This window comes from Hyla sarda, chromosome 1 (genome assembly GCF_029499605.1).
Source record: "Hyla sarda isolate aHylSar1 chromosome 1, aHylSar1.hap1, whole genome shotgun sequence".
Lineage (NCBI taxonomy): Eukaryota > Metazoa > Chordata > Amphibia > Anura > Hylidae > Hyla > Hyla sarda.
Window position 1 is genome coordinate 2,896,925 of NC_079189.1, and position 14,581 is coordinate 2,911,505.

At 47.7% G+C, this 14,581-nt stretch overlaps 1 protein-coding gene across 1 annotated transcript in view; it reads right to left on the minus strand.

Annotated features, from left to right (window-relative positions):
• The window catches only part of LOC130305034 (zinc finger protein 850-like), a 201,202-nt gene that overhangs the window by 39,795 nt on the left and 146,826 nt on the right, over positions 1 to 14,581 (minus strand). The window contains exons 9-11 of the mRNA XM_056551973.1: positions 5,037 to 5,163; positions 1,696 to 1,787; positions 1,460 to 1,583 (exon numbers count right to left, since the gene is read on the minus strand). Of these exons, the coding sequence (XP_056407948.1) occupies positions 1,460 to 1,583; positions 1,696 to 1,787; positions 5,037 to 5,163 (343 nt within the window). The remainder of the gene's footprint in view (positions 1 to 1,459; positions 1,584 to 1,695; positions 1,788 to 5,036; positions 5,164 to 14,581) is intronic.

Genomic DNA, 14,581 nt, shown 5'->3' on the forward strand with positions numbered 1-14,581 from the left:
TATACTGTATATATACAACCTCCATATATTGTGGGGCCTGAGGAGGCATTAGTATCTAAGCCACCAGGGGGAGCTGTGTAAGGGAAGGTTTAGTCTCTTAGGGGAAGTGACAGACGTGTTGAATCTGTGGGATCCAAGAGAGGAGTAAAAGACTGGTAGAAAATACAGCATCTACTTTGTCTACGGACTGAAATCTAGGATTTTCCCTCTGCTATATTCATACAAGGGCGATGCCAGACACCTGACCCATCAGCCGGGGCCCCTATCACCATCCATTGTGGAGCTTAAGGGGTTACACTAAGTTCTCTGCTCCCATGGGATAGTGCGGCCGTTCATCACATCTGAGCCCTAAATCCTGATGCTGCCCCTAGTGTTCTACCTGGAGCATTACAGGACCCATAGATGACCTTGGAGAGGATCTCTATATAGTCACCTCCCTCAGGTCCTGACTATACATAACACAGGGGATCACTGGGGTCTGAAGGGTTAATGTCATGTAGATCTAAGGTGGAGCCTCCCCTGAAGAAACCTCGGAATTCCCTCTGTAATCCATTACTACATACCTGGGACAACACCTCCTGGAAATATTACATACCTGGGACAACACCTCCTGGAATTATTACATACCTGGGACAACACCTCCTGGAATTACTACATACCTGGGACAACACCTCCTGGAAATATTACATACCTGGGACAACACCTCCTGGAAACATTACATACCTGGGACAACACCTCCTGGAAACATTACATACCTGGGACAACACCTCCTGGCATTACTACATACCTGGGACAACACCTCCTGGCATTACTACATACCTGGGACAACACCTCCTGGCATTACTACATACCTGGGACAACACCTCCTGGAATTACTACATACCTGGGACAACACCTCCTGGAATTATTACATACCTGGGACAACACCTCCTGGAATTATTACATACCTGGGACAACACCTCCTGGAATTATTACATACCTGGGACAACACCTCCTGGAATTATTACATACCTGGGACAACACCTCCTGGAATTATTACATACCTGGGACAACACCTCCTGGAATTATTACATACCTGGGACAACACCTCCTGGAATTATTACATACCTGGGACAACACCCCCTGGAATTACTACCTACCTGGGACAACACCTCCTGGAATTATTACCTACCTGGGACAACACCTCCTGGAATTATTACCTACCTGGGACAACACCTCCTGGAAATATTACATACCTGGGACAACACCTCCTGGAAATATTACATACCTGGGACAACACCTCCTGGAATTATTACATACCTGGGACAACACCCCCTGGAATTACTACCTACCTGGGACAACACCTCCTGGAAATATTACATACCTGGGACAACACCTCCTGGAAATATTACATACCTGGGACAACACCTCCTGCAATTATTACCTACCTGGGACAACACCTCCTGGAATTATTACCTACCTGGGGTAACACCTCCTGGAATTTCCTCCTTCACTTCCCTCATACATGGGTGATTGGCCCAAAAATCCGTCTCCTCTTCTGGTTCATCTTTAACCTCAACCTTAATATACATCAGATCTTCACCCTAAACAAAGAAAACAAATTTTTATTAAGAACTTCACCTCAATCACTTTCTGGTCATATTTTGGAGACTATAAGGACCCCCCCTACAGAGATATAGGATCAGCCTCATCTACCTGATGCTTCTCTGGGACATTTCCCTCTGGACAGTCCTGGGAATACAGAGGGCGGGGACACCTCTCAGGTGGATTTCTATCAATGACTCCATCTGTAGGGAACACACAGGGAATGAATACATCAGCTCCTGTATATCCATCTATATATATATATCATACACTTCTCACCTCTAGGTTATTTATCAGGCCTCAATAACAATATTCTGCCCCTCCCCCACTTTCTGATAAAACATCAGATAATCCAGTCAGACCCACAGTGAAATCCCAGGCCCGGAGCTGCTGGTCCCTACAGAGACTCGGCTGTCACTCCTTCCTCAGGGGAATCCATTGTCAGCAGGTGGAGGAGACACAGACATTTCGGTAATAAATGGGTCATCTGGGGTAGGAATCTGGTCTCTAATCCCTTATTAGAGGATTCTATGTGTCCACAGAGGGAACGCACAGTTGCAGATTCGTCTTCTATCAAACTTTCTGTAGTAAGAAAACGACTGCTCCAAAGTCTCCTCCACCAGGGACCATGTGGGATAAGTCTCTATGTCTATATAACCACAAGTTCTCTGTCATGTGACCACTATTCCTCTCTCAGAGGTGAATGAGGGGTTAAATATCTGTGGGGCCATGACAGTACACAGACAGACAATGTACTTCCCTTCAGGCTGGAGGAGAGGTTACCCCGGATAGTGTCACTATCTATGTTGGCGTCTCCTGAGGATCCCCGTTTCTTGTTCTATATTGGAGGAAAGGTATAGAGGCTCCTTTGTTGTTTTATATTATTTTGATGTGCAGTTTATTGCACTATTGTTTTTTCATTTGTTTGTATTTGACCATTGTTAGAGGGTTTGATGATCATCATTATAGGGAAAAGATTCAACCACCATCACGGGGTAAACTAGTGTTAGGACAGACACCGGCTGAAGTGGGAGGGGCCTCCTCTACTGTTAGGTAGGATGAAGTGGGAGGGGCCTCCTCTACTGTTAGGTAGGGTGAAGTGAGAGGGGCCTCCTCTACTGTTAGGTAGGGTGAAGTGAGAGGGGTCTCCTCTACTGTTAGGTAGGGTGAAGTGGGAGGGGCCTCCTCTACTGTTAGGTAGGGTGAAGTGGGAGGGGCCTCCTCTACTGTTAGGTAGGGTGAAGTGAGAGGGGTCTCCTCTACTGTTAGGTAGGGTGAAGTGAGAGGGGTCTCCTCTACTGTTAGGTAGGGTGAAGTGAGAGGGGTCTCCTCTACTGTTAGGTAGGGTGAAGTGGGAGGGGCCTCCTCTACTGTTAGGTAAGGTGAAGTGGGAGGGGCCTCCTCTACTGTTAGGTAGGGTGAAGTGAGAGGGGTCTCCTCTACTGTTAGGTAGGGTGAAGTGAGAGGGGTCTCCTCTACTGTTAGGTAGGGTGAAGTGGGAGGGGTCTCCTCTACTGTTAGGTAGGGTGAAGTGGGAGGGGCCTCCTCTACTGTTAGGTAGGGTGAAGTGGGAGGGGTCTCCTCTACTGTTAGGTAGGGTGAAGTGGGAGGGGTCTCCTCTACTGTTAGGTAGGGTGAAGTGGGAGGGGTCTCCTCTACTGTTAGGTAGGGTGAAGTGGGAGGGGTCTCCTCTACTGTTAGGTAGGATGAAGTGGGAGGGGCCTCCTCCACTGTTAGGTAGGATGAAGTGGGGGGGGGGTCTCCTGCACTGTTATTTAGGGTGAAGTGGGGGGGGGCCCCTTCATCCACTGTAACGGCGTATTCCCACTCTGAGCAGGCACATGTAAAGCCACCATGCAGCGGTCCTTCAGCAGCCGATCTGCAGTGTAAGATACCCTGTGGGTCTTCTCGTGTGCACTTACCTTACACACTTGTATTATTGTTCCAGTACTTCCCTCTTTTTATCCATTCACCATATTTACTATTATTACTCTGTTCTTTTACTAAAATATTATTCCTGGTATACATACTATTTATTATATGTAATCTAATATATTTATATATAAATATTTGGTTACTTGGATTTTATTGGGGTCCACATTTGGTGTGGGTGTTATTGGTTGGTCATTAGTGAACCCCTCTCCTTACTGCCACGTAGGAAGGACATTCTTATTTTTTTTTTGGTGGTATGAGGATTCTGGGGGTAGAGTCCTGACGGATCTGTCTGGACCCGATCTCTCTTCTCTCTCTTTACACCAGACTCTTCTTTATCCTCCATTCCCTTCTTCCCTCAGTTTTGGTTACTTTTTGTCCTCCCTCTTGGCCGGGTTCACCCTTCTGCTGTATACATAACCTGGACAAGGTCATCTCCTATGTGATCGTCATTTATCAATCTATATAGAATGTAAAGGGTTAACAGCAGACTCCAAACTATGATCTGACAACACAATATAATACGGGGCCCTGACTAGACCCCACGTCCATGGCGGACATTACTACAAACCATCTCATACAATCAGCGTCAGATTCATCTCAGAGGACAATGACCCCCATCATTCCTGTACATGATCCTCCTAATGTTTTATCCTAGAACATTCCCCGGCCGTCACATGATCACATGACACACTCCCTACAGGACTTTATTCTTCTGTGCTTTATAGTTTCTTCTCCATAAAGTCAATGTGTCGCCTAGAATGCTCTGTGCAGAGGTCATTCTACAGGGAGGGGGAGGCTGAGCTCCTATTGTCTTCTATATATACTGGGAGAGGGAGGCTGAGGTCCTATTGTCATCTATATCTACAGGGAGGGGGAGGCTGAGGTCCTATTGTCTTTTATATCTAGAGGGAGAAGGAGGGTGAGCTCCTATTGTTACCTGTAATAAATCCCTTATTACATACCTGGGGTAACACCTCCTGGAATTATTACATACCTGGGGTAACACCTCCTGGAATTATTACATACCTGGGGTAACACCTCCTGGAATTATTACATACCTGGGGTAACACCTCCTGGAATTATTACATACCTGGGGTAACACCTCCTGGAATTTCCTCCTTCACTTCCCTCATACACTGTTGATCGGACCAACAATCCGTCTCCTCTTCTGGTTCATCTTTAACCTCAACCTTAATATTAATCTGATCTTCAACCTGAATGAACAAGAAAAAAAATCCAAAAAGAACCTTAGTTTGACCCCTTTATGGTCATATTATGGGGAGACTATAAGGACCCCCCTATAGAGATATAGGATCAGCCTCATCTACCTGATGCTTCTCTGGGACATTTCCCTCTGGACAGTCCTGGGAATACAGAGGGCGGGGACACCTCTCGGGTGGATTTCTATCAATGACTCCATCTGTAGGGAACACACAGGGAATGAATACATCAGTGCTGGATAGATTTCTATGTTACTAGGTAGTGAGAGTGATATCTATATATATGTCTCTTCTTACCTTGTGATGTGAGGGGCCGGTGATCCTCCATCATGACTATGTCCTGGTACAGATCCTTGTGTCCTCCAACTCCTCCACTGAATAATAGACAGCGATGTCCTAATGGGGTCAGTTCTGGAGACCTCCCCTACAAAAAGACATCGATAACATAGAGCGGCGCCAAAGATGGGGGACAACAATGGCGGAAATGTAGATGGGGGGGACAACAATGGCGGAAATGTAGATGGGGGGGACAACAATGGCGGAAATGTAGATGGGGGGGGACAACAATGGCGGAAATGTAGATGGGGGGGACAACAATGGCGGAAATGTAGATGGGGGACAACAATGGTGGAAATGTAGATGGGGGGACAACAATGGCGGAAATGTAGATGGGGGGACAACAATGGCGGAAATGTAGATGGGGGGACAACAATGGCGGAAATGTAGATGGGGGGACAACAATGGCGGAAATGTAGATGGGGGGACAACAATGGCGGAAATGTAGATGGGGGGACAACAATGGCGGAAATGTAGATGGGGGGACAACAATGGCGGAAATGTAGATGGGGGGACAATGGCGGAAATGTAGATGGGGGGACAATGGCGGAACTGTAGATGGGGGGACAATGGCGGAACTGTAGATGGGGGGACAATGGCGGAACTGTAGATGGGGGGACAATGGCGGAACTGTAGATGGGGGGACAACAATGGCGGAACTGTAGATGGGGGGACAACAATGGCGGAACTGTAGATGGGGGGACAACAATGGCGGAACTGTAGATGGGGGGACAACAATGGCGGAACTGTAGATGGGGGGACAACAATGGCGGAACTGTAGATGGGGGGACAACAATGGCGGAACTGTAGATGGGGGGACAACAATGGCGGAACTGTAGATGGGGGGACAACAATGGCGGAACTGTAGATGGGGGGACAACAATGGCGGAACTGTAGATGGGGGGACAACAATGGCGGAACTGTAGATGGGGGGACAACAATGGCGGAACTGTAGATGGGGGGACAACAATGGCGGAACTGTAGATGGGGGGACAACAATGGCGGAACTGTAGATGGGGGGACAACAATGGCGGAAATGTAGATGGGGGGACAACAATGGCGGAAATGTAGATGGGGGGACAACAATGGCGGAAATGTAGATGGGGGGGACAACAATGGCGGAAATGTAGATGGGGGGACAACAATGGCGGAAATGTAGATGGGGGGACAACAATGGCGGAAATGTAGATGGGGGGACAACAATGGCGGAAATGTAGATGGGGGGGACAACAATGGCGGAAATGTAGATGGGGGGGACAACAATGGCGGAAATGTAGATGGGGGGACAACAATGGCGGAAATGTAGATGGGGGGGACAACAATGGCGGAAATGTAGATGGGGGGACAACAATGGCGGAAATGTAGATGGGGGGACAACAATGGCGGAAATGTAGATGGGGGGACAACAATGGCGGAAATGTAGATGGGGGACAACAATGGCGGAAATGTAGATGGGGGGGACAACAATGGCGGAAATGTAGATGGGGGGACAACAATGGCGGAAATGTAGATGGGGGGACAATGGCGGAAATGTAGATGGGGGGACAACAATGGCGGAAATGTAGATGGGGGACAACAATGGCGGAAATGTAGATGGGGGACAACAATGGCGGAAATGTAGATGGGGAGGACAACAATGGCGGAAATGTAGATGGGGACAACAATGGTGGAAATGTAGATGGGGACAACAATGGTGGAAAGGTAGATGGGGACAACAATGGTGGAAATGTAGATGGGGGACAACAATGGTGGAAATGTAGATGGGGACAACAATGGTGGAAATGTAGATGGGGACAACAATGGTGGAAATGTAGATGGGGACAACAATGGTGGAAATGTAGATGGGGACAACAATGGTGGAAATGTAGATGGGGACAACAATGGTGGAAATGTAGATGGGGGGACAACAATGGTGGAAATGTAGATGGGGGGACAACAATGGTGGAAATGTAGATGGGGGGACAACAATGGTGGAAATGTAGATGGGGGGACAACAATGGTGGAAATGTAGATGGGGACAACAATGGTGGAAATGTAGATGGAGACAACAATGATGGAAATGTAGATGGGGACAACAATGGTGGAAATGTAGATGTGGGGACAACAATGGTGGAAATGTAGATGGGGACAACAATGGTGGAAATGTAGATGGGGGGACAACAATGGTGGAAATGTAGATGGGGACAACAATGGTGGAAATGTAGATGGGGGACAACAATGGTGGAAATGTAGATGGGGACAACAATGGAGGAAATGTAGATGGAAACGAGAGAAAGAGAGAGAGAAAGAGAACATGAAAAGTTAAAAATTAAAAAAAAATAAAAAAAATAAAAAGTGTAAAAGGAAAGGTAAAGCAGTTTTCCATATGAAACAATCAGATATAGGCCGACACGTATAATTGTCTTTAGACTGTTTATTGTGTCTACAAAAGGTGCAAAAAAGGCGCAGGCAGGGTTAATTTGCACTTTTTTTGCGCCTTTTGGTTCACACATTTCTGCTGATTTTGAGTTGTAATCCACAGATTTTTGGCAATACACATGATATGGACGGGTTTTATGAACTGCGCCTTTTTGTGAAAAGGCGCAAAAAAGGCGCAAAGCCACTGAAAAGTCTCTAAAACTGCAACAGCCCAGACTTAGCTTTTTGGTGTATGTGAAGAGAAATTTCAGAAAATGTGACCTGCACAAAATGTTTCAAATACTCTGCGACCATTTAATAAATTTGGTTCTCCTGCACATTATCAGCAAACAGAAAAAAGGTATAAAAAAATACTTCACTTACACCTACAATGATAAATGCTTCACTTACACCTACAATGGTAAATGCTTCACTTACACCTACAATGGTAAATGCTTCACTTACACCTACAATGGTAAATGCTTCACTTACACCTACAATGGTAAATGCTTCACATACACCTACAATGATAAATGCTTCCCTTACACCTACAATGGTAAATGCTTCCCTTACACCTACAATGGTAAATGCTTCCCTTACACCTACAGTGATAAATGCTTCCCTTACACCTACAATGGTAAATGCTTCCCTTACACCTACAATGATAAATGCTTCACTTACACCTACAATAATAAATGCTTCACTTACACCTACTATGATAAATGCTTCACTTACACCTACAATGATAAATGCTTCACTTACACCTACAATGATAAATGCTTCACTTACACATACAATGATAAATGCTTCACTTACACCTACAATGATAAATGCTTCACTTACACCTACAATGATAAATGCTTCACTTACACCTACAATAGTAAATGCCTCACTTACACCTACAATGATAAATGCTTCACTTACACCTACAATGATAAATGCTTCACTTACACCTACAGTGATAAATGCTTCCCTTACACCTACAATGGTAAATGCTTCCCTTACACCTACAATGATAAATGCTTCACTTACACCTACAATAATAAATGCTTCACTTACACCTACTATGATAAATGCTTCACTTACACCTACAATGATAAATGCTTCACTTACACCTACAATGATAAATGCTTCACTTACACATACAATGATAAATGCTTCACTTACACCTACAATGATAAATGCTTCACTTACACCTACAATGATAAATGCTTCACTTACACCTACAATAGTAAATGCCTCACTTACACCTACAATGATAAATGCTTCACTTACACCTACAATGATAAATGCTTCACTTACACCTACAATGATAAATGCCTCACTTACACCTACAATGGTAAATGCTTCCCTTACACCTACAATGGTAAATGCTTCCCTTACACCTACAATGATAAATGCCGGACATATTTTTTAAGGTTAAAAGGAAGTGGTAAACATGTAAGAAACAATAAGATGGTAACAATGGCCGACCTCTCATCATGTGACCAAGATTAATAACATATCCAACAAAGTGTTAACAAAATAAATCCATAAAAATATCTGTTCCCCTAAAACCTGGGTGACAGGCAGTATATAAAGCTGGGTGGCGGGCGGTATATAAAGCTGGGTGGCGGGCGGTATATAAAGCTGGGTGGCGGGCGGTATATAAAGCTGGGTGGCGGGCGGTATATAAAGCTGGGTGGCGGGCGGTATATAAAGCTGGGTGGCGGGCGGTATATAAAGCTGGGTGGCGGGCGGTATATAAAGCTGGGTGGCGGGCGGTATATAAAGCTGGGTGGCGGGCGGTATATAAAGCTGGGTGGCGGGCGGTATATAAAGCTGGGTGGCGGGCGGTATATAAAGCTGGGTGGCGGGCGGTATATAAAGCTGGGTGGCGGGCGGTATATAAAGCTGGGTGGCGGGCGGTATATAAAGCTGGGTGGCGGGCGGTATATAAAGCTGGGTGGCGGGCGGTATATAAAGCTGGGTGGCGGGCGGTATATAAAGCTGGGTGGCGGGCGGTATATAAAGCTGGGTGGCGGGCGGTATATAAAGCTGGGTGGCGGGCGGTATATAAAGCTGGGTGGCGGGCGGTATATAAAGCTGGGTGGCGGGCGGTATATAAAGCTGGGTGGCGGGCGGTATATAAAGCTGGGTGGCGGGCGGTATATAAAGCTGGGTGGCGGGCGGTATATAAAGCTGGGTGGCGGGCGGTATATAAAGCTGGGTGGCGGGCGGTATATAAAGCTGGGTGGCGGGCGGTATATAAAGCTGGGTGGCGGGCGGTATATAAAGCTGGGTGGCGGGCGGTATATAAAGCTGGGTGGCGGGCGGTATATAAAGCTGGGTGGCGGGCGGTATATAAAGCTGGGTGGCGGGCGGTATATAAAGCTGGGTGGCGGGCGGTATATAAAGCTGGGTGGCGGGCGGTATATAAAGCTGGGTGGCGGGCGGTATATAAAGCTGGGTGGCGGGCGGTATATAAAGCTGGGTGGGGGGCGGTATATAAAGCTGGGTGGGGGGCGGTATATAAAGCTGGGTGGGGGGCGGTATATAAAGCTGGGTGGCGGGCGGTATATAAAGCTGGGTGGCGGGCGGTATATAAAGCTGGGTGGCGGGCGGTATATAAAGCTGGGTGGCGGGCGGTATATAAAGCTGGGTGGCGGGCGGTATATAAAGCTGGGTGGCGGGCGGTATATAAAGCTGGGTGGCGGGCGGTATATAAAGCTGGGTGGCGGGCGGTATATAAAGCTGGGTGGCGGGCGGTATATAAAGCTGGGTGGCGGGCGGTATATAAAGCTGGGTGGCGGGCGGTATATAAAGCTGGGTGGCGGGCGGTATATAAAGCTGGGTGGCGGGCGGTATATAAAGCTGGGTGGCGGGCGGTATATAAAGCTGGGTGGCGGGCGGTATATAAAGCTGGGTGGCGGGCGGTATATAAAGCTGGGTGGCGGGCGGTATATAAAGCTGGGTGGCGGGCGGTATATAAAGCTGGGTGGCGGGCGGTATATAAAGCTGGGTGGCGGGCGGTATATAAAGCTGGGTGGCGGGCGGTATATAAAGCTGGGTGGCGGGCGGTATATAAAGCTGGGTGGCGGGCGGTATATAAAGCTGGGTGGCGGGCGGTATATAAAGCTGGGTGGCGGGCGGTATATAAAGCTGGGTGGCGGGCGGTATATAAAGCTGGGTGGCGGGCGGTATATAAAGCTGGGTGGCGGGCGGTATATAAAGCTGGGTGGCGGGCGGTATATAAAGCTGGGTGGCGGGCGGTATATAAAGCTGGGTGGCGGGCGGTATATAAAGCTGGGTGGCGGGCGGTATATAAAGCTGGGTGGCGGGCGGTATATAAAGCTGGGTGGCGGGCGGTATATAAAGCTGGGTGGCGGGCGGTATATAAAGCTGGGTGGCGGGCGGTATATAAAGCTGGGTGGCGGGCGGTATATAAAGCTGGGTGGCGGGCGGTATATAAAGCTGGGTGGCGGGCGGTATATAAAGCTGGGTGGCGGGCGGTATATAAAGCTGGGTGGCGGGCGGTATATAAAGCTGGGTGGCGGGCGGTATATAAAGCTGGGTGGCGAGCGGTATATAAAGCTGGGTGGCGGGCGGTATATAAAGCTGGGTGGCGGGCGGTATATAAAGCTGGGTGGCGGGCGGTATATAAAGCTGGGTGGCGGGCGGTATATAAAGCTGGGTGGCGGGCGGTATATAAAGCTGGGTGGCGGGCGGTATATAAAGCTGGGTGGCGGGCGGTATATAAAGCTGGGTGGCGGGCGGTATATAAAGCTGGGTGGCGGGCGGTATATAAAGCTGGGTGGCGGGCACTATATAAAGCTGGGTGGCGGGCGGTATATAAAGCTGGGTGGCGGGCGGTATATAAAGCTGGGTGGCGGGCGGTATATAAAGCTGGGTGGCGGGCGGTATATAAAGCTGGGTGGCGGGCGGTATATAAAGCTGGGTGGCGGGCGGTATATAAAGCTGGGTGGCGGGCACTATATAAAGCTGGGTGGCGGGCGGTATATAAAGCTGGGTGGCGGGCACTATATAAAGCTGGGTGGCGGGCGGTATATAAAGCTGGGTGGCGGGCAGTATATAAAGCTGGGTGGCGGGCAGTATATAAAGCCGGGTGGCGGGTGGTATATAAAGCTGGGTGGCGGGCAGTATATAAAGCTGGGTGGCACATAGTAATTATATCTCTTTATTTATTACAGGAAGAACCAGTGTGAACTATTACATTGTGACAGGAGGAACAAGAGAGGAACAACACAATGTAACAAACCCTCTGCATAGAAACTCACCTCACACCACGTCTCCTCTTCACTGAGCTCCTCCCCTTCTGGTCACATGTCCTCTACTACTGCTGAGCCCCGCCCACTCCTGTCACATGACCATCCCCACAGGACCTTCATCCACAATCTCTCCTATCCTGCTGAGCTCCGCCCCCACATGTACTGGTCACATGATTGTGACATCATCACAGGTCCTACGCCTCCGATATCTAGCAGATAGGTAGAGTCTAAATCTTAGCCAGCAAAAGGACCTCTGATGATGTCAAGGTCATGTGACTGAAATCGAGTAGGCGGAGCCAGTCTGGCGTTTGCAAGAAGAACAATTGATTTCGCGGATCCTTTTGCTGGCTAGGAAATATAATCTAATCTAGCAGATACTCCTGCTCGTAAGGAGATTACATGAGGAGGAGGTTTGTTACAGTGTGTCACCCCAGTAGTAAGGAGATTACATGAGGAGGAGGTTTGTTACAGTGTGTCACCCCAGTAGTAAGGAGATTACATGAGGAGGAGGTTTGTTACAGTGTGTCACCCCAGTAGTAAGGAGATTACATGAGGAGGAGGTTTGTTACAGTGTGTCACCCCAGTAGTAAGGAGATTACATGAGGAGGAGGTTTGTTACAGTGTGTCACCCCAGTAGTAAGGAGATTACATGAGGAGGAGGTTTGTTACAGTGTGTCACCCCAGTAGTAAAGAGATTACATGAGGAGGAGGTTTGTTACAGTGTGTCACCCCAGTAGTAAGGAGATTACACGAGGAGGAGGTTTGTTACAGTGTGTCACCCCAGTAGTAAGGAGATTACATGAGGAGGAGGTTTGTTACAGTGTGTCACCCCAGTAGTAAGGAGATTACATGAGGTGTAGGAGGTTTGTTACAGTGTGTCACCCCAGTAGTAAGGAGATTACATGAGGAGGAGGTTTGTTACAGTGTGTCACCCCAGTAGTAAGGAGATTACATGAGGAGGAGGTTTGTTACAGTGTGTCACCCCAGTAGTAAGGAGATTACACGAGGAGGAGGTTTGTTACAGTGTGTCACCCCAGTAGTAAGGAGATTACACGAGGAGGAGGTTTGTTACAGTGTGTCACCCCAGTAGTAAGGAGATTACACGAGGAGGAGGTTTGTTACAGTGTATCACCCCAGTAGTAAGGAGATTACACGAGGAGGAGGTTTGTTACAGTGTATCACCCCAGTAGTAAGGAGATTACATGAGAAGGAGGTTTGTTACAGTGTGTCACCCCAGTAGTAAGGAGATTACATGAGGAAGAGGTTTGTTACAGTGTGTCACCTCAGTAGTAAGGAGATTACATGAGGAGGAGGTTTGTTACAGTGTGTCACCCCAGTAGTAAGGAGATTACATGAGGAGGAGGTTTGTTACAGTGTGTCACCCCAGTAGTAAGGAGATTACATGAGGAGGTGGTTTGTTACAGTGTGTCACCCCAGTAGTAAGGAGATTACATGAGGAGGTGGTTTGTTACAGTGTGTCACCCTAGTAGTAAGGAGATTACATGAGGAGGAGGTTTGTTACAGTGTGTCACCCCAGTAGTAAGGAGATTACATAAGGAGGTTTGTTACAGTGTGTCACCCCAGTAGTAAGGAGATTACATGAGGAGGTGGTTTGTTACAGTGTGTCACCCCAGTAGTAAGGAGATTACATGAGGAGGTGGTTTGTTACAGTGTGTCACCCCAGTAGTAAGGAGATTACATGAGGAGGTGGTTTGTTACAGTGTGTCACCCTAGTAGTAAGGAGATTACATGAGGAGGAGGTTTGTTACAGTGTGTCACCCCAGTAGTAAGGAGATTACATAAGGAGGTTTGTTACAGTGTGTCACCCCAGTAGTAAGGAGATTACATGAGGAGGAGGTTTGTTACAGTGTGTCACCCCAGTAGTAAGGAGATTACATGAGGAGGAGGTTTGTTACAGTGTGTCACCCCAGTAGTAAGGAGATTACATGAGGAGGTTTGTTACAGTGTGTCACCCCAGTAGTAAGGAGATTACACGAGGAGGAGGTTTGTTACAGTGTGTCACCCCAGTAGTAAGGAGATTACATGAGGAGGAGGTTTGTTACAGTGTGTCACCCCAGTAGTAAGGAGATTACATGAGGAGGAGGTTTGTTACAGTGTGTCACCCCAGTAGTAAGGAGATTACACGAGGAGGAGGTTTGTTACAGTGTGTCACCCCAGTAGTAAGGAGATTACACGAGGAGGAGGTTTGTTACAGTGTGTCACCCCAGTAGTAAGGAGATTACATGAGGAGGAGGTTTGTTACAGTGTGTCACCCCAGTAGTAAGGAGATTACATGAGGAAGAGGTTTGTTACAGTGTGTCACCCCAGTAGTAAGGAGATTACATGAGGAGGTGGTTTGTTACAGTGTGTCACCCCAGTAGTAAGGAGATTACATGAGGAGGAGGTTTGTTACAGTGTGTCACCCCAGTAGTAAAGAGATTACATGAGGAGGAGGTTTGTTACAGTGTGTCACCCCAGTAGTAAGGAGATTACACGAGGAGGAGGTTTGTTACAGTGTGTCACCCCAGTAGTAAGGAGATTACACGAGGAGGAGGTTTGTTACAGTGTGTCACCCCAGTAGTAAGGAGATTACATGAGGAGGAGGTTTGTTACAGTGTGTCACCCCAGTAGTAAGGAGATTACATGAGGAGGTGGTTTGTTACAGTGTGTCACCCCAGTAGTAAGGAGATTACATGAGGAGGAGGTTTGTTACAGTGTGTCACCCCAGTAGTAAGGAGATTACATGAGGAGGAGGTTTGTTACAGTGTGTCACCCCAGTAGTAAAGAGATTACATGAGGAGGAGGTTTGTTACAGTGTGTCACCCCAGTAGTAAGGAGATT